Source organism: Mobula hypostoma, chromosome 16 (genome assembly GCF_963921235.1).
Source record: "Mobula hypostoma chromosome 16, sMobHyp1.1, whole genome shotgun sequence".
Classification (NCBI taxonomy): Eukaryota; Metazoa; Chordata; class Chondrichthyes; order Myliobatiformes; family Myliobatidae; genus Mobula; species Mobula hypostoma.
The window spans coordinates 2,134,875-2,155,438 of record NC_086112.1 but is presented as its reverse complement, the minus strand read 5'-3'; the positions used below and the strand labels follow the sequence as shown (position 1 = coordinate 2,155,438).

Below are 20,564 nucleotides of genomic sequence, written 5' to 3'. Positions count from 1 at the left end.
AATGCAGTAGAACAGAGGGATCTAGGAATAATGGTGCATAGTTCCCTGAAGGTGGAATCTCATGTGGATAGGGTGGTGAAGAAAGCTTTTGGTACGCTGGGCTTTATAAATCAGAGCATTGAGTGTAGGAGTTGGGATGTAATGTTAAAATTGTACAAGGCATTGGTACGGCCAAATTTGGAGTATTGTGTACAGTTCTGGTCACCGAATTATAGGAAGAATGTCAGTAAAATAGAGAGAGTACAGAGAAGATTTACTAGAATGTTACCTGGGTTTCATCTCCTAAGTTACAGAGAAAGGTTTAACAAGTTGGGTCTTTATTCTTTGGAGCGTAGAAGTTTGAGGGGGGACTTGATAGAGGTATTTAAAATTATGAGGGGGATAGATAGAGTTGATGTGGATAGGCTTTTTCCATTGAGAGTGGGGGAGATTCGAACAAGAGGACATGAGTTGAGAGTTAAAGGGCAGAAATTCAGGGGTAACATGAGGAGGAACTTCTTTACTCAGAGAGTGGTAGCTGTGTGGAACGAGCTTCCAGCAGAAGTGGTTGAGGCAGGTTCGATGTTGTCATTTAAAGTTAAATTGGATAGCTATATGGACAGGAAAGGAATGGAGGGTTATGTGCTGAGTGCAGGTCGGTGGGAATAGGTGAGAATAAATGTTCGGCACGGACTAGAAGGGCCGAGATGGCCTGTTTCCGTGCTGTAATTGTTATATGGTTATAAGGTTATTAGGCACTAATACAGTTTTATAGTACTGTGGTAGTATTCATCGTGTTCTAATTTGTTCTGTATTTCATTTAAATACATAATTTGTTACTCAGTTTAATGGTAGTTTGTCTTTTTTATTCCTCTTTAACTATTTCCATGAAACTTTGGCTCATTAAGGCAGCCGCTAAATTGGGCTACAATGCAGAGATCTCAGTTAGCAGAATCCAATGTAATAATTCCTTGCAATTCAATTCTGAATCTTACTGTCAAGGTAATAAGTTTAAATTCTCATTGTCTTTAACGTCAATAGTTCCAAATCTGAGAATATCAATAGTTATTGTAACTATTGTAAGATATGGCACTGGGACAAATGAACGACGGGTGGTGAATCTGTGGAATTCATTGCCATGGGCAGCCGTGGAGGCCAAGTCATTGAATATATTTAAAATGAAAATTAACAGATTCTTGTTTAATTAGGGTGTTAAAGGATACAGGGAGAGGGCAGGAGAATGGGGTTGAAAGGGTTAATAAATCAGCCATGATGGAATGGTGGAGCAAACTCGACGGGGCAAATGGCTTAATTCTGCTCCTATGTCTTATGGTCTTAAAGATGGGGGGGGCTATGTGGGAAGGAGGGTTACATTGATCTTCAAGTAGGTGAAAAGGCACAACAACTTGGGCTAAAGTGCTTGTACTCTGTTGAACTTCCTATGTTCTATATTTTTACCATGTAAAATTCTGACCACTTTATTTATCCTGGCTTGGTATGAGGAAGATCACAAGAGTGGAAGGGCAATTCAAATGAATTGCGTGTACATCACCTTAATTCTATTTTACACTGGGGCAAATCCTTTCAGTGTAAGTACAGCATAGCTTGGACATCAGGAGTTTGAAAACACCAAGAGCTACAGCAGGGTCAGACATATCACTGGGTAGTTGGAAGGGGTTAAAGGAATGATCGGTGTCCATAAGGCGTCACAATAGCATAGCGGTTAGCACAACGCTATTACAGCCCGGGGTATCGGGGTTCAGAGTTCAAATTCAGAGTACTCTGTAAGGAGCTTGTCCGTTCCTTCCCATATACGCATGGGTTTCCTCCAGGTGCTCTGGTTTCCTCCCACAATCCAAAGACATAAGGGTTAGTAGGTAAGTTGTCCCATGATTGGGGTTACTGACAGTGCGGCTCGAAGGTCCTGTTCCATATGCACTGTATTGCTAAATAAATTAATAAACAAATAAGTAGTAACCAAAAGATCTCTGGGCCCGCTGAATGTGTGTGACATGAGTAAGGAGGGAATAAATCAGATATCAGTGAAAACACATCAAAGTTGCTGGTGAACGCAGCAGGCCAGGCAGCATCTCTAGGAAGAGGTACAGTCGACGTTTCGGGCCGAGACCCTTCGTCAGGACTGACTGAAGGAAGAGCTAGTAAGAGATTTGAAAGGGGGAGGGGGAGGGGGAGACCCAAGGGGGATCATTTTTGGATCTCCCCCCCTCCCCCGCCCACATTCAAATCTCTTACTAACTCTTCCTTCAGTCAGTCCTGACGAAGGGTCTCGGCCCGAAACGTCGACTGTACCTCTTCCTAGAGATGCTGCCTGGCCTGCTGCGTTCACCAGCAACTTTGATGTGTGTTGCTTGAATTTCCAGCATCTGCAGAATTCCTGTTGTTTGCGTTTTTAGATATCAGTGATTTCCGAAGCAGATTCGCTGGACTGAGTGGGTGTTGTTTCCCATGTTGGTGGAGTCTAGTACCAGAGGGCATGACTTAAGGATTGAAGGGCGCCCATTCAGAACAGAGATGTGAAGGAATTTTTTAGCCAGAGGGTGGTGAATCTATGGAATTTGTTGCCATGGGCGGCAGTGGAGGCCAAGTCATTGGGTGTATTTAAGGCAGAGATTGATAGGTATCTGTGTAACCAGGGCATCAAAGGTTATGGTGAGAAGGCGGGGGAGTGGGACTAAATGGGAGAATGGATCAGCTCATGATAAAATGGTGGAGCAGACTCGATGGGCTGAATGGCTGACTTCTGTTCCTTTGTCTTATAGTCTTATGGACTGAATGGCCTAATTCTGTTCCTATATCTTATGGCCTTATGTTTGAACATGAAGGACTGGAAGGAAGAGGATTAGCACTTTGAGCATCAGTAGATCATGTCAGGCTAAGGACTTTCAACAGTGCCTTCCTGGCCTTTATATTCAGGTCAAGGACCTGCTTCTGTCTCTTTGCCCCGCACTATTTAAAGATCTTCATGTGCAAAAATGCAAATTGGCAAGTGACATCGAAATGTAATTGCACGGTGTTTGATGTCATTGCACGAGTCTGGGAATCTCTCTGTAAAAGTGGGTCATATACACTTGGGGGATCCAGATCAAATTTACAGAAGTGTACACAAAGGAGCTGATTGCCTCAAGCAGTCAGGCCCGAGCTTTAAATTCAGTCAGAAATCACTGTACTAAAATTCATTTCTAGCCTTGTACTCTCGGGAGCTTCTAAAGCATGTCCAAGCCAGTAAGATATTTTATTGTTATTATGCAAGAAATGTAACATACAAGATTAAATAAAATAAAGTTTCACCAACCGCAATCATATAATCACCAGCTAATTTATTTTAGCAATATTTATTTCTTTAGAGACATAGTGCAAAACAGGTCCTTCCAGCAACAGACCGATTTAACTCCAGCCTAATCACGGGACAACTTACAATGAACAATTAACCTACCAACGCCGGTACCTCATTGGACCGTAGGAGGAAACCAAAGCACCCAGAGGAAACACTCAGGGTCATGTGGAGAATGTACAAACTCCTTACAGATGCAGCTATGACGAAGGCAAGACAGTGGCTATATTTCATTAGGAGTTTGAGGAGATTTGGTTTGTCACCTAAAAAACTTCTACAGATGCACCATGGAGAGCATTCTGACAGACTGCACCAGCGTCTGGTATGGGGGAGGGGGAGTGACTGCACAATACCAAAGTAAGCTGCAGAGAGTTGTAAAATTAGTCAGCTCCATCATGGGTACTAGCCTCCACAGCATCTAGGACATCTTGAAGGATCAATGCCTCAGAAAGGTGGCATCCGTCATTAAGGACCCCATCACACAGGACATGCCCCCTTCTCATTGTTACCATCAGCAAGTTGGTACAGGAGCCTGAAGGCACACACTCAACGATTCAGGAACAGCTTTTTCCCCTCTGCCATCCGATTTCTAAATGGACATTGAATCCATGAACTCTACCTCACTACATTTTTTAAAATTTCTGTTTTTGCACTATTTATTTAACTTAACTATTAATATACATATATATACATACTGTAATTCAGTTTATTTCTGGCACTGCCTGTAAGGAGTTTGTATGTTCTCCCCGTGATCATATCGGTTTCCTCCGGGTGCTCTGGTTTCCTCCCACAGACCAAAGACTACTGGTTGGTAGGGTAATTAGTCAACGTAAGTTGTCCTGTGCTTAGGCTAGGATTAAACTGGGCGATTGCTGGGCAGTGCAACTCGAAGGGCCAGAACAGTTTACTCTGTGCTGTATGCCAATAAATACATATCATGTATTGCATTGTACTAAGTTAACAAATTTCATATATATAACCATTTAGCCATAACACAATTACAGCATGGAAACAGACCATCTTGGCCCTTCTAGTCCGTGCCGAATGCTTACTCTCACCTAGCTCCACCGACCTGCACTCAGCCCATAACCCTCCATTGCTTTCCTGTCCATATATCTATCCAATTTAACTTTAAATGACAACATCGAACCTGCCTCAACCACTTCTGCTGGAAGCTCGTTCCACACAGCCACCACTCTCTGAGTAAAGAAGTTCCCCCTCGTGTTGCCCCTAAACTTTTGTCCTTTAACTCTCAACTCATGTGCTCTTGTTTGAATCTCCCCCACTCTCAATGGAAAAAGCCTATCCACGTCAACTCTATCTATCCCCCTCATAATTTTAAATACCATATTTTACCAATTTTAGCTATCATACATTGGTAATATTAAAGCTGATTCTAATTCAGATGATGTCATAATTGAACCCTGAACTCTGATGGCCTGTGCTGCCTCAGTACTGAAAAGAAATGTATTTATTATTGATTGAGATACAGCACAGTATCGGCCCTTCCAGCCCTTCGAGCCATACTGCCCAGCAATCCCCCAACTTAACCCCCCTAGCCTAATCAGGGACCAATTTACAATGACCAATTAACCTACCAACCAGGACATCTTTGGATTGTGGGAGGAAACCAGAGCACCCGGAGGAAACACGTGGTCACGGGGAAAACGTACAAACTCCTTACAGGCAGTGGTGGAAATTGAACCCCGGTCACCTGTACTATAAAGTGTTGTGCTAATCACCTCATTATATGCCTCCTCAATATTGAAGAGGGCACCGGGAAAACCTTTCCTCCTTTTGGTCTGTGCTTCTTGGTTTACTTGAGAACTGCAGCCTTTCAGCCTGTAACTTTTCACATCGGTTATTTTAGGTTAACCAAAACTATGAATCCTTCTTAGCTGCATGGTTCAGTGTGATGCTGGGTTGTGTCGTTGCCTTCTGTGAAATCAGTTTAAAATGTCTGAACGTTTGCTATGATATATTCTCCATTTCTGCTGCAGTCGTCCATCAAACATTAAACTTCTATAATGACAACTAGACTGTTCATAGGAAAACGATTATTTATTGTGTATTAAAATCTTACATTGGGATGCAAATTCAATATCTCATGGTGAGAAATGTCTTGAGACATCTGCTTGGAAATCTTAATAGCATTTTCAGTAAAACATTAGATTCTTTCACTTAATGTTGAAGGTAAAGCACTCACAGCTCCCAGTTACCTTACTGGTAATAAATGGCTTCAAATTCCATTGTGGGAAAGGAAAATGGATGAGGTGAAAGCTGGGCTGCTGGTCCAGCAATGAAAGTTAAAATTACATTCATACTCAGATCACTCATGTTACACAACAACTCACAAACCAGTGCCTCTGATACTTCATTCTCATAGAAAATCAACTCCACCACAGGCTACGAGAGTAAAGAATGGTGAGGCAGGAAAACACACAAAATGCTGTAGGAACTCAGCAGGTCAGGCAGCATCTATGGAACAGAGTAACAGTCAGTGAGACCCTTCTTCACTACTCATGAGGGGTCTTGGTTCAAAACAACAGCTGTTTTCTCTTTTCCATAGACGCTGCCTGATATGCTGAGTTCCTCTTGCATTTTGCGTGTGTAGCTTGGATTTCTAGCCTCTGCAGACTTTCTCCTGTTTGTCTATGTTTTGGGCTGAGACCCTTCAAGAGGACCAAAAAGGGAATGGGGCAGAAGCTGGAGGTGGATGGAGGGGAAGGAGTACAAACTGACAGGTGAGAGATGAAACCAGATGAGGGGTAAGGGGGAGCAGGATGATGTAAGAAGCTGGGAAGTGATAGGTAGAAGAGGTAAAGGGTTAAAGAAGAAGGAATCTGAAAGGTGAGGAGAGGAGAGTGAATCATGGGAGAAAGTGAAGGAGGAGGGGATGCAGAGAGAAGTGATGGGAAGATGGGGAGAAAGGATTAGAGGGGAGATGAAATACAGAGCAGAAAAAGAGTGAAGGGGGAGGGACATGAGGTTTGGTCATGTTGCTAAATTCTGAATCAATCAGTACACTGTAAGCTCATGTGAAAGAATTAGAAATATCTAAAATCATTGTATTCCTGTGGTTGCTTTCAAATTTACTTACTTCCCTCCCCTCTCACAAAACTGGTGAGGAACTTTCTAAATTTTTGAAGCTTTGTAAATGTTGAAAGGCTTCCGATACTGAAATCAACCCTAAAATTCTAGACTCAATTTAATTTGCCTGTTTAATACACTAAATTACTGTATATGTCACGAATTAAATCTTTGCCCAGCTCCTCAAGGTATTCAATCCACTGTGAGAATACTCAGATGAACAGTTCATATAAAAGTGGAAAAAGTATTATCCGGTAATAAAATTAAATATGTAAGTTAAAGATATTAAACTTTTGAAATGCTGATGGAATTGAAAAAAAAAACCTAAATCGGAGATTTTGAACAAGTTACTGAATGATCTCTGAATGGTGCGTATAAATAAACAAACAACTATAAGACTACTTGATATAGGAGCAGAATTAGGCCATTTGGTCCATCGAGTCTGCTCTGCCATTTCATCATGGCTGATCTGTGGTGTCTACGAGTCTGTGGTGGCCAGTGCGATCATGTTTGCTGTTGTGTGCTGGGGCAGCAGGCTGACGGTAGCAGACACCAACAGAATCAACAAACTCATCCGTAAGGCTAGTGATGTTGTGGGGGTGGAACTGGACTCTCTGACGGTGGTGTCTGAAAAGAGGATGCTGTCCAAGTTGCATGCCATCTTGGACAATGTCTCCCATCCACTACATAATGGACTGGTTGGGCACAGGAGTACATTCAGCCAGAGACTCATTCCACCGAGATGCAACACTGAGCGTCATAGGAAGTCATTCCTGCCTGTGGCCATCAAACTTTACAACTCCTCCCTTGGAGGGTCAGACACCCTGAGCCAATAGGCTGGTCCTGGACTTATTTCCTGGCATACTTTACATATTACTATTTAATTATTTATGGTTTTATTACTATTTAATTACTTATGGTGCAACTGTAATGAAAACCAATTTCCCACGGAATCAATAAAGTATGACTATGACTATGACTATCAGACCCAAACTCCTACCTTGTTCCCGTATCCCTTCAGGTCCTGACCTCTCAAGAAACTATCAATCTCTGCCTTAAATATACATAAAGTCTTGTCATCCACAGCTTCCTGTGGCAAAGAATTCCACATATTCTCTACTCTCCGGCTAAAGAAATTCCTCCTCAACTCCATTCTAAAAGGACGCCCTTCTATTCTGAGGCTGTGTCCTCTGGTCGTAGACTCTTCCACCACAGGAAACATCCTCTCCACATCACTCTATCGAGCCCTTTCAACATGTGTTAGGTTACAATGAAGTTCCCCCCCCCCCACTCTTCTGAATTCCAGTGAACACAGGCCCAGAGCTCTTCATATGAGAAGCCTTTCAATCCTGGAATCATTTTTGTGAACCTCCTTTGAACTCTCTTCAATTTCAGCACATCCTTTCTAAGATAAGGGGCCCAAAATTGCTCACAATACTCCAGATGAGGCCTCACCAGTACTTTATAAAGTTTCAACATTACATCCTTGCTTTTATATTCTAGTCTTCTTGAAATGAATGCTAACATTGCATTTGCCTTCCTCATCACAGACTCAACCTGCAAATTAACCTTTAGGGAATCCTGCACAAGGACTCCCAAGTCCCTTTGCACCTCAGTTTTGTGATTTTTTTTCTCCTCTAGCAAATAGTCTACCCTTTTATACAGATTAGGAGCAGGAGTAGGTCATTTGGCCCCTCAAGCCTGCTCCACATTTAATAAGTCACGTCTGATCTCAGCTCCTCACCGTCATAACCATTTATTTCCTTTCTTACAATGCATCTATCAGAATTCGAATCAGAATCAGATGGAATATCACTGGCAGATGTCATGAAATTTGTTGCTTTGTGGCAGCAGTACATTCCAATGCACATTAATAAAAACTATAAATTACAAAAGTACATATCAAAAAATTAAATTAAATAAACAGTGCAAAAGGAGGGAAAATGGTGAGGTAGTGTTCATGGGTTTTATTGTCCATTCAGAAATCTGGTGGGCAATGGGGCCCTTAATGCTGGATGCTGTCTTTTTTCCGATCCTGTGCAGTGGCCCCTCCATACCAGACAGTGATGAAACCAGCTACAATGCTCCCCACGGCACATTTCCTCCTTGACGGGAGCAGTGAGATGAGGACACATCCTGGGTGATGGGGTCCCTCCATACCCAGAGGACACATCCTGGGTGATGGGGTCCCTCCATACCCGGAGGACACATCCTGGGTGATGGGGCCCCTCCATACCCAGAGGACACATCCTGGGTGATGGGGTCCCTCCATACCCGGAGGACACATCCTGGGTGATGGGGCCCCTCCATACCCAGTGGACGCATCCTGGGTGATGGGGTCCCTCCATACCCAGAGGGCACATCCTGGGTGATGGGGTCCCTCCATACCCGGAGGACACATCCTGGGTGATGGGGTCCCTCCATACCCAGAGGGCACATCCTGGGTGATGGGGTCCCTCCATACCCGGAGGACACATCCTGGGTGATGGGGTCCCTCCATACCCAGAGGGCACATCCTGGGTGATGGGGTCCCTCCATACCCGGAGGACACATCCTGGGTGATGGGGCCCCTCCATACCCAGTGGACACATCCTGGGTGATGGCGTCCCTCCATACCCGGAGGGCACATCCTGGGTGATGGGGTCCCTCCATACCCGGAGGACACATCCTGGGTGATGGGGTCCCTCCATACCCGGAGGACACATCCTGGGTGATGGGGTCCCTCCATACCCGGAGGACACATCCTGGGTGATGGGGTCCCTCCATACCCGGAGGACACATCCTGGGTGATGGGGTCCTTGAGGGTGAATCCTCATCTGCCTCTGCCTCAAAAACGTTTGCTCTTCTTCCACCATCCTATGAAGAAGGGAGTTCTAAACACTAACTCACCTCTGAAAGAAGAAATAATATCACCTGTTTTTTTGTTTTCAATAGGTAACCCTTCATTTTTAAACAAAGGATCCTAGTTCTTGATTCTCCCACAAGATGAAATATCCTCTCCACATCATCACTGTCGAAGCCATCAGGATCTCACATGTTTCAGTCATATCGTCTCTGTTCTTATTCTCGGAGCGGCATGACAGTGCGACAGTTTGTGCATCACTTTACAGTGCTAGCGACAAGCTTTCAATTCCCACGTTGTCTGCAAGTTCTCCCCGTCACCGCTTGGGTTTTCTCCGGGTGCTCCGGTTTCCTCCCACATTCCAAAGACATACGGGTTAGTAGCTTAATTGGTCACATGGGGTGTAATAGCGTGGCATGGGCTCACTGGGCCAGAAGGGCCTGCCACTGGCTGTATCTCTAAATCAGAACATAAATTGAACTTTAGTGGATACCACCCCAGCCATCCAGCCTGGCCATTCTTCTATCATAAGATGACCAGTCCATGCCTGTGTTCCTGCACAGCCATGAGGGGTGCTGGAATGACACGGAAATGGAGAAAAGTCAGTAGCCAATGTCACATCCAGGTTGACAAATTGTCTTGTTCATCAATGTACCACTTGGTCTTCCTCTTCCAAGGCCACAGGCCCAATTTTTGGCAATAGTAATGCACTAGGGACAGGGAAGATGGAGACAGGAGGAGATGTTGAGGAGAGAGGTGGGGAAAGGCCAGGACACACTTGGTACATGAGGAAAGAAGGGATCAGAGCTCACACTGGGAGTTTGCTCTGAAAGGGAGGAAGTAGGCATTCACTATACACAGGAAGAAATCATCTCGCCAGAATTTTCTGGTGAGAAGATTGACCAACAAGCAGTAAACTGATCAACACCTCCACCCATTAACTCCACCACTACTTTATCATTTCCTGTCAGTCACCTGATGTACATCATAGATTCATTTTATGGACAATCAATCTATGTATATAAGATATCTTATGTATTTATATGTATTGTGTTTATTATTATTATTGTGTTCTTTATCTTTTTTTTTGTATTACATTGGATAGAGAATAGCCATTATTTTGTTCTCCTTTACACTTGTGCACTGGAAATGACATTAAACAAACTAGAACCTTGAAAATTGACAGCAGATGCAGCAAAGGCAGGCGATGGGCACAGGCAAGGTGACCAGGGAGGGTTCTGATGATTGGCAGAAATGCAATGATTCTTTAGAAATTAAGCTGTATTTGTAACACTGGTGTCCAGTGCTGCCCTTCACTGGGCGCTCCTCTCCTGCGCCATAGACCAGTCCCAACAGGCCCACTGGAACTGACATTTTAAAACAAATGCCACATTTATTTATCATTATTATTTGTTTCTTTTTTGTATTTGCACACTTTGTTGTCTTTTGAACATTGGTTGTTTGTCCATCTTTGTTTCTGTGTAGTTTTTCATTTATTCTACTATTTTTCTCGTATTTACTGTGAACGGCCACAAGAAAATGAATCTCAGGGTTGTATATGGTGACATATATGTACCTTGATAATAAATATACTTTGAACTTTTGAATTTGTTAATGTGTGACAAACAACTATCCATTATGTAGGACCAGTATCACAGTGTCTTCAGTTTGTGACAGTCCACAGTATTTCAGTTATAAAATATAGACAATGGCTGCCTACTGATGACGAGGCGCAAACTCCTTTTCACAATCTACCACAAGAAATGTGGTATAACAGACATGCGGAACACTGAAACAATAATGCCATAAGAAATGTGGTAGAGCAGACATTGGGAATACTGAAAACAATAATGCCACAAGACATAGATGCAAATTAGGCCATTTGGCCCATCAAGATAGCGCCACCATTCCAACATGCCTTTACTCACTGGAGTTTGGAATAATGAGGCGGGGGGGGGGTTCTCATTGAAACCTACTGAATATTGAAATGCAAACACAAAGGGTCTCGGCCTGTAACGTCGACTGTACCTCTTCCTAGAGATGCTGCCTGGCCTGCTGCGTTCACCAGCAACTTTGATGTGTGTTGCTTGAATATTGAAATGCCTGGATAGAGTGGATCTGGAAAGCATGTTTCCTATAGTGAGAGAGTCTGGGACCAGAGGGCACATCCCTCAGAAAAGAATCACGTCCATTTAGAGCAGAAATGAGGAGGGATTTCTTTAGCCTGAGGGTGGTGAATCAGATGGCTGTGGAGGCCAAGTCTTTGGGTATATTTACGGTGGAGGTTGATAGGTTCTCCATTAGTCAGGGTGTCAAAGATTATGCAGAGAAGGCAGGAGAATGGGATATGAAAGATAATAGATCAGCCCTGATGAAGTGGTGGAGCAGACTCGATGGGCTGAATGGCCTAATTCTGCTCTGCTGTTTATGATCCTATTATAGGATCATTCATGCTAGGGGGTGATGAAGGTTTAAAGTTTAAAGTGCATTTATGTTCAAAGTTGCATACTGTACACAACGGTGAGATTCATCTTCTTGCAGGCAGCCAGAAAACAAAGAAACACAACAGAATCCATGAAAACCACACACCACAAAGACCGTCAAACAGCCAATGTGTGAATAAAGAACAAATTATATAACCATATAACGATTACAGCATGGAAACAGGCCACCTCGGCCCTTCTAGTCCGTGCCGAACGCTTACTCTCACCTAGTCCCATCTACCTGCACTCAGCCCATAACCCTCCATTCCTTTCCTGTCCATATACCTATCCAATTTTTCTTTAAATGACAATATCAAACCTGCCTCTACAACTTCTACTGGAAGCTCATTCCACACAACCACCACTCTCTGAGTAAAGAAGTTCCCCCTCGTGTTACCCCTAAACTTTTGCCCCTTAACTCTCAACTCATGTCCTCTTGTTTGAATCTCTCCCACTCTCAATGGAAAAAGCCTATCCACGTCAACTCTATCTATCCCCCTCATAATCTTAAATACTTCTATCAAGTCCCCCCTCAACCTTCTACGCTCTAAAGAATAAAGACCTAACTTGTTCAACCTTTCTCTGTAATTTAGGTGCTGAAATCCAGGTAACATTCTAGTAAATCTCCGCTGTACTCTCTCTATTTTGTTGACATCTTTCCTATAATTCGGTGACCAGAACTGTACACAATACTCCAAATTTGGCCTCACCAAATGCCTTGTACAATTTTAACATTACATCGCAACTCCTATACTCAATGCAACACACATAAAAGTTGCTGGTGAATGCAGCAGGCCAAGCAGCATCTCTAGCAAGAGGTACAGTCGACGTTTCGGGCCGAGACCCTTCGTAAGGACTAACTGAAGAAGAGATAGTAAGAGATTTGAAAGTGGGAGGGGGAGAGGGAGATCCAAAATGTTAGAAGAAGGCAGGAGGGGGAGCGATGGAGCCAAGAGCTGGACAGGTGATTGGCAAGGGGGATATGAGAGGATCATGGGACAGGAGGCCTAGGGAGAAAGAAAAGGGGGAGGGGGGAAAAACCCAGAGGATGGGCAAGGGGTATAGTGAGGGGGGCAGAGGGAGAAAAAGGAGAGAGAGAGAAAGAATGTGTGTATATAAGAGCCAAAGAAATTACAGATGGGGAGCAGTGAGAGATGGTTTCACTGAACGCCTGTCGAAGAGAAGATTTAAACTTCTTCAGTGTAGGCATCACCGGAAGAGGCTTCGCAGTAGTGAATTTAAAAATCCTCCTGTCCCATGATCCTCTCATATCCCTTTTGCCAATCACCTGTCCAGCTCTTGGCTCCATCCCTCCCCCTCCTGTCTTCTCCTATCATTTTGGATCTCCCCCTCCCTCTCCCATTTTCAAATCTCTTACTAGCTCTTCTTTCAGTTAGTCCTGACGAAGGGTCTCGGCCCGAAACGCCGAATGTACCTCTTCCTAGAGATGCTGCCTGGCCTGCTGTGTTCACCAGCAACTTTTATGTGTGTTGCTTGAAATTCCAGCATCTACAGATTTCCTCGTGTTTGCGTCCTATACTCAATGTTCTGATTTATAAAGGCCAGCATACCAAAAGCTTTCTTCACCACGCTATCCACATGAGATTCTGCCTTCAGGGAACTATGCACCATTATTCCTAGATCCCTCTGTTCTACTGCATCCCTCAATGCCCTACCATTTACCATGTATGTCCTATTTTGATTAGTCCTACTAAATTGTGCAAACAATTGAAAAACTAAACCAATAACACACAAAACATGAGCTGCAGAGTCCCCAAAAATGAGTCCACCACGGGCTCAGTTCAATGGTAAGGCGCGTGTTGTTAAGATTCTGGCACCTTGCACCCGAAGGCGGTAGCAAGAAGAGGGGGAGATGGGTCAGACACAGGTGAACTGGATAGGCTCGGGTGGGGGGGAGGTGGTGTGGGGATCCTGGCTGATGTGGAGTAGTGAGCTAAACACAGGTTCATCCTCCACCCTTGGCTTTGAAATCTTAATCTTTTTAATCTGGCTCAGTGCTGAAATCGGCTGATCATCAGTTTGATTTTTGCTCTAATGCCTGGGCCCTGCTGCTTCAATCTGGCCTGAAGTCCCATCCAGCAATGGCTGACAAGGGGAGTGTAGTTTACTGAATCCTTCCGGATACTGCAAAAATGCCAGGTCCTTTAGATGGTTCAAAAGCACAACTCCCAAAGGGAAATTACAGACTGCAGTGAATGTAGTCCAGAAAACATACATTTAGTACAATAATTAGTAGTTTTGTTAGTTATCTGCAAAGCATCTAACAAAACCACCAATGCTTTCTTGAGCCAAAGATCTTGGATCAAATAATTATTATTTATTTGCAATAATCTGATTGACTCCACTTTTAGCGAGCTCTGTTTCTTCATACACACTCTCAATTCTAACAATCATGAAAGACTTAACAAGTGGTCTGATCTGTGTTTTACTATTTATGTTGGTTTTCTGGACAATTAGACATTTAAACAGGACTTTGATTGATTGTGTAATGCCCTAGTAAAGATTTTACTGCTAATGTTGCAGGGTATTTCATGTAATAGTCTTTCTGAGGAAGCAGTGTGTTCTGCTGGCAGTGGTTTGGGTTACCGTTAAAGATAAGGGATGCTTAGGAATGTGTGTCATCCAATCAGGAGAGTGGAACTGGGAGAAGATTCTAGAGAACTCTGGGGGAGCGTGTTTTGTGACGAACACTGAACACTCCCGTCTTTTTGGACGGGAGACGGAGAGAACTTGGTATAGGATTCAGTCTGGCGGGAACGTGCGATCCAGTGGAGCCCATGAGGGGAACTTCCACCAGGAAGCGGTGAATCGCAGTTGGTGCAGCGTTTACATCGAAAACAACGGCTTCTGGAGGATTTGAGCTCCAGAGTGCACATGTGACTGTTTAAGTATAATGGGCCTGTTTGTTTTTTTTCTTTCTTTCCTTTATAACTGTTTGCTTAAGTTAACATTCGTAAATACACCTTCTTGTAACTGCATGCAGTGTGTGACCTGTTATTTTTTGCTGACGGCTGGTTGCAAGGGGGTCACAATAAATCACACAGTGTTCACAGAAACTGGGGTTTGGGGTGGGATTGAGACATTCCGACCTCAGGGGTTTAGCGGGACCAAAGTCATATATACCCTAGACTGAGAAAGGTGGGTTTCTCATCAAAGTGTCCAGTGGCTGTTAGCGAGGGGCTAACGAGCTGCATTTCCAGACACTCCCAATAAAAAGGGGTTTCAACTGGCTACTGGGCTTTAGGTTCCTGTATCTAAAACCATCACAAAGAAAATGTCTAGAATATTTACTAGAATGAAGTAGTACACTTATGCAAGTCGAAAACTGACTCATTACAGGAAACATCCTCTCCACATAAACTCGATTTTGGCGTTTCAATATTCGATAAGGTTCGATAAGTTGGAAACAAGACAGCTCCATTTAAAGCACAGCCTATGTTCCAAAGGTAATTTTACCATCCACGTGATGACATCAGTTACCACTTAAAGACAATTTTCCAACTGTCTGCTAGGTAATTTTGGATTTCTTCTTTCTAGAGTCACTCAGCTAATGTTACCAATGTGCAAGAGAATTTTCATCCACTGAAAAGTTCAAAAATTTTGGAAAATGATATCCTAAACCTGATGTGGCACTGCATACTTGTTGCATTTTTTCCTACATGGCCCACCGACATTTTTAGCTCTGTTACGTGTATTGGAGGATTCAGAGGCAATTAAGACCATAAGGCACAGGAGGAGAATTAGGCTATTCGGCCTATCAAGTCTGCTCCACCACTCGATCCTTTTCCCCATAACTTTGACACCATTACTAATCAAGAACATATCAACCTCTGCCTTAAATATATCCAATGACTACCTCCACAGCCGTCTGTGGCAATGAATTCCACAGATTCATCACTCTCTGGCTAAAGAAATTCCTCCTCTTCCCCGTTCTGAGGCTGCGCCCCTCAGATGGATGCCCCTCTAATCTGAGGCTAGACTGACCCGCTGGTCCTGGACTGACCACCTGGTCCTAGACTACCCAGGTCCTAGACTACCCATTATAGGAAACATCCTCTCCACATCCACTCGATTTTGGCATTTCAATATTTGATAAGGTTCAATGAGAGCTCCCCTCATTCTTCTTAACTCCAGCGAGTACAGCATTTCATTATTTGCTGATGGCCTTGCCCAGGCCTGTGCCCTGGAAACCTTCCAAGGCGCAAATCTATGGGCTCACGAGACTAATGGATGCCTATGATGGCACTAAATCGTCTCTTGGTTGGATCAAATAAACACTTGAGTGGGAATTACTCCTGGACCTTTCTTTAACCTTTAATATATATAGAAACACAAGCAGTTCAAAGAAATAGGACTGCATATGAAATTGCCGCTGTTTTTAAAAAACATTGTAGTACACACTCTTCTCAAACTGAGTTGACTAAATTTGGAAATTTCTAGGCTTATACTTTAGAACTCTAAAACTATGCAATGCAAATTTAATTTGAATTTATTCAGATTTGTGTGAATACTTCAAGCAATATAACATGCATGGGCAAAGCTAAAGAAAAAATTCTCTGTAATCTTCTCATATCAGAACAAGCACAAAATGACCTCTCCTTACCTGTGACATCAGCCACCATTAAGCCTTCTGCCTTGACCACCTTTACCTGGATGAATCCTATGTCTCTGAGGTTGTGAAAGGATCTAAACCACGACTGGAAAGTAATACAGTGAACAGTCAGTTTTGCTTTTCTAGCATCAATTGCTCCACTCTATCTGTATTCTGTTTTTAAACACAGGAGATTCTATAGATGCTGGAAATAGAAAGTAATGCCCACAAAATGGTGGAGGAACTCAGTGGGCCAGGCAGCCTTTCCACAGATGTTGTCTGACCTGCTGAGTTCCTCCAGCATTTTGTGTGTGTTTTGCTGCCATTCCTATTTCTATGCTATGTAAGAGCAAAAGTTTAATTATTTTTAACAGAGCCAATTGTTTGGCCTGAAATGTCGACTCTTTATTCCTTTCCATAGATGCTGCCTGACCTGCTGAGTTCCTCCAGTGTTGTCTGTGTGTTTTGCTGCTTTTTTTTTCTACTTCAATGCCATAAAACCATAAGATATTGGAGCAGAATTAAGCTATTTGGCCCATCAAGTCTGCTCCACCATTTTATCATTGTTGATCCAATTGTCCTCTCAGCCCCAGTCTCCTGTTTTCTTCCCTGACCGATCAAGATTCTGTCAACCTCTGCTTTTATTATACGTAACGGTTTGGCCTTCACAGCTGCCTGTGGTAAAGAAATGCACAGATTCACTGCTCCCTGGCTAAAGAAATTCATCCTCATCTCCATTCTAAAAATTTGCCCATCCATTCTGAGGCTGTGTCCCCGGTCTTAGACTCTCCCATCATAAGAAACATCCTCTCCACATTCACTCTATCAAGTCCTTTCAACATTCAATAGGTTTCAATGAGGTCACCCCTCATTCTTCTGAATTCCAGCGAATATAGGCTTAGAGTTATCAAACACTCTTCCTATGACAAGCCATTCAATCCTGGAATCACTTTTGTGAATCTCCTTTGAACCCTCTCTAGTTTCAGCACATCCTTTCTAAGAAAAGTGGTCCATGACTGCTTGCAATACTCCAAGTGAGGCCTCACCAGTGCTTTATAAAGTCTCAACATTACACTCTTGTTTTTTATATTCCAGTCCTCTTGAAATGAATGCTAACATCGTTTTTGCCTTCCTCACCACAGACTCAACCTGCAAATTAACCTTCAGGGAATCCATCACAAGGACTCCCAAGTCCCTTTGTACCTCATTTTTTTTTTGGTATTGTCTCTCCATTTAGAAAATAGTTAACTCTTTCATTTCTTCTACCAAATTACATGACCATACACTTCCCGACACTGTATTCCATTTGCCCTTTCTTTGCCCATTCTCTTAATTTGTCTAAGTCCTTCTATAGCCTCTGTACTTCCTCAAAAGAACCTGCCCTCCACCTATCTTCATATCATTTGCAAATTTTGCAACAAAGCCATCAATTCCATCATCTAAATCATTGACACATAACGTAAGAATAATTGGTCCCAACACAGATCCCTATGGAACACCTCCAGTCACTGGCAGTCAACCAGAAAAAGCTTCTTTTATTCCCACTCTTTGCCTCCTGCCAATCAGCCTCTGCTTTATCCATGCTAGAATCTTTCCTGTAATACCATGGGCTCGTAGCTTGTTCAGCAGCCTCATGTATGGAACCTTGTCAAAGGCCTTCTGAAAATCCAAGTACACAACATCAGCCGATTCTCCTCTGTCTATCCTGTTTGTTATTACTTCAAAGAATCCCATCAGATTTGTAATGCAAGATTTCCCTTTGAGGAAAGCATTCTGACTATGGCCTATTTTATCATGTGCCTCCAAGTACCCTTACACCTCATCTTTAACAATCGACTCCAACATCTTCCCAACCACTGAGGTCAGGCTAACTGGCTTATAGTTTCCTTTCTTCTGCCTCTCTGTTTTTTTGAAGATTGGAGTGACATTTGCAATTTTCTAGTCTTCCAGAACCAGATCCAGTCCAGAATTAGTGATTCTTGAAAGATTATTACTAATGCCTCCACGATCTCTTCAGACACATCCTTCAAAACTCTGTGGTGTACACCATTTGGTCCAGGTGACTTATCTACCTTCAGACCTTTCGGTTTCCCAAGAACCTTCTCCCTAGCAATGGTAACTTCACACACTCCATGCCCCTGACACCTGGATCTTCCACCATAGTACTAGTGTCTTCCACCATGAAGACCGACACAAAATACTTAATTACTTCTTCCGCCATTCCCTTGTCCCCCATTACTACCTTTCCAGCATCATTTTCCAGTGGTCCAATATCCACTCTCACTTCTCTTTTACACTTTATGTATCTGAAGAAAGTTTTGGTATCCTCTTTAATATTATTGGCTAGCTTACCTTCATATTCCATCTTTACATTCTTAATGACCTTTTTAGTTGCCCTCTGTTGGTTTTTAAAAGCTTCCTCAACCTCTAACCTCCCACTAATTTTTGCTCTATTATATACCCTCTTTTTGGTTTTTATGTTGACTTTGACTTCTCTTGTTAACCATGGTTGCGTCATCTTGCCTGTAGAATACTTCCTCCTCTGTTCGATGTATATATCCTGTGCTTTCCGAATTGCTTCCAGAAAGTCCAGCCATTGCTGCTCTGTCATCATCCCTGCCAGTTTTCTTTTCCAATCAATTCTGGCCAACTCTTCTCACAAGCCTCTGTACTTCCCTTTACATTTGACTTTAGCCTCTCCTACTCATATCTCAGGGTGAATTTGATCGCATTATGATCACTTGCTCCTCAGGGTTCTTTTAACTTAGGGCCCCTAACCAATTCTGGTTCACTGCACAACACCCAATCCAGAATATCTGATCCCCTAGTGGGCTCAATCATGAGCTGCTCTAAAAAAAAGCCATCTTGTAAGCAATCTAGAAATCCCTCCTCCTGGAATCCAGCACTGACCTGATTTTCCCAATCAATCTGCATTTTGAAGTCCCCCATGACCATTGTAATATTGCCCTTGTGGCATGCATTTTCTGTCTCCTGTTGTAATTTGTAGGTCACATCCTTACAACTGTTTGTCTATATAAAGGTCCCAATAGGGTCTTTTTACCCTTGCAATTCCTTAGCTCTATCCACAATGATTCAACACCTTCTGACCCTAGATCATAAACACAAAATAATACCAATCACCTCCCTGCTTCCCCTCCCCCACCCCTTTGTCTTTCAAATTACTGTTTTTTTCAACTACTAGCATTCTTCAAACCCTCCCCAAAGTTCTTCCTTCAGTCCTGATGAAGGGTTTCGGCCCAAAACGTCGACTAATCTTTTCAACTGATGCTGAATAACCTGCTGAGTTCCTCCAGCGCATTGTGAGTGTTCCTCTGACCCTATGCCACCTCTTTCTAATGATTTGATTTCAGTTTTCAGTGTTCAGTAACACTGTTCCCTCTGCCTTCCTGCCTGTCCTTCTGATACAGTGTGCATTAAGCTCCCAGCTATAGCCTTCTTTCAGCCATGCAAGGACAAAGGTTTAATCATTTTTATCTGAACCAATTGTTTGGTTAATTTACAATTACTTCAGATATTCTTTATGCTTTTTTGCAAGAATTGCCATAGGAATTTATATGCCAATACAAAATATCATTAATACCCCCACTGCTTCATATGAAGACAGTATCGAGAATATCAATTCAGATAATTTTTGGGGTTTTAGCTGTTTATTGGCTTTTACAAAAGCTCCCTTCTGGAAAGCACTATAGGGCTATCAGGCCATCTACAGAGTTTCATCCCACAGGCAGTTCATCTGATCAACCATTCTAGTGATCCCCCATCCCCTCTATCCATTAGATCAGTTACTGGACTGTAAACACTTTAAACCACTCTTCATAATGTTGCTTACATTGTACATACATGCTAATACTTATGAACATTTATTCCATATCTGTATTTTAAAATTTATTTCTATATAATTCTTTATTCTGTATAATTGTTGAATGTTGTTGTTTTTTGTCAACACAACAAATTCCTAATGCCTATATTTAAATATATATGGTGAATAAACTAGATTCTTGAGAAAGATTACCCTTTTTATATATGGGCCAAATAGATCGCATCCAAATTATTTTCATTAATAATTTTTATACAGATAAGTTTTAAAACAATGATTAGCACTGGCAACTATATCCTTTCTAGCAGGGGTTCCCAACCTGGGGTTCATGGACCCCCTCGGTTAATGGAAGGGGATCACTGCATAAA

At 42.8% G+C, this 20,564-nt stretch overlaps 1 protein-coding gene across 2 annotated transcripts in view; it reads right to left on the bottom strand.

Annotated features, from left to right (window-relative positions):
- Positions 1 to 20,564, bottom strand: part of LOC134357641 (multiple C2 and transmembrane domain-containing protein 1-like) — a 575,938-nt gene that overhangs the window by 289,536 nt on the left and 265,838 nt on the right. For both annotated transcript variants that reach the window (XM_063069271.1, XM_063069272.1), the window contains exon 11: positions 16,371 to 16,464. In XM_063069271.1, the coding sequence (XP_062925341.1) occupies positions 16,371 to 16,464 (94 nt within the window). The remainder of the gene's footprint in view (positions 1 to 16,370; positions 16,465 to 20,564) is intronic.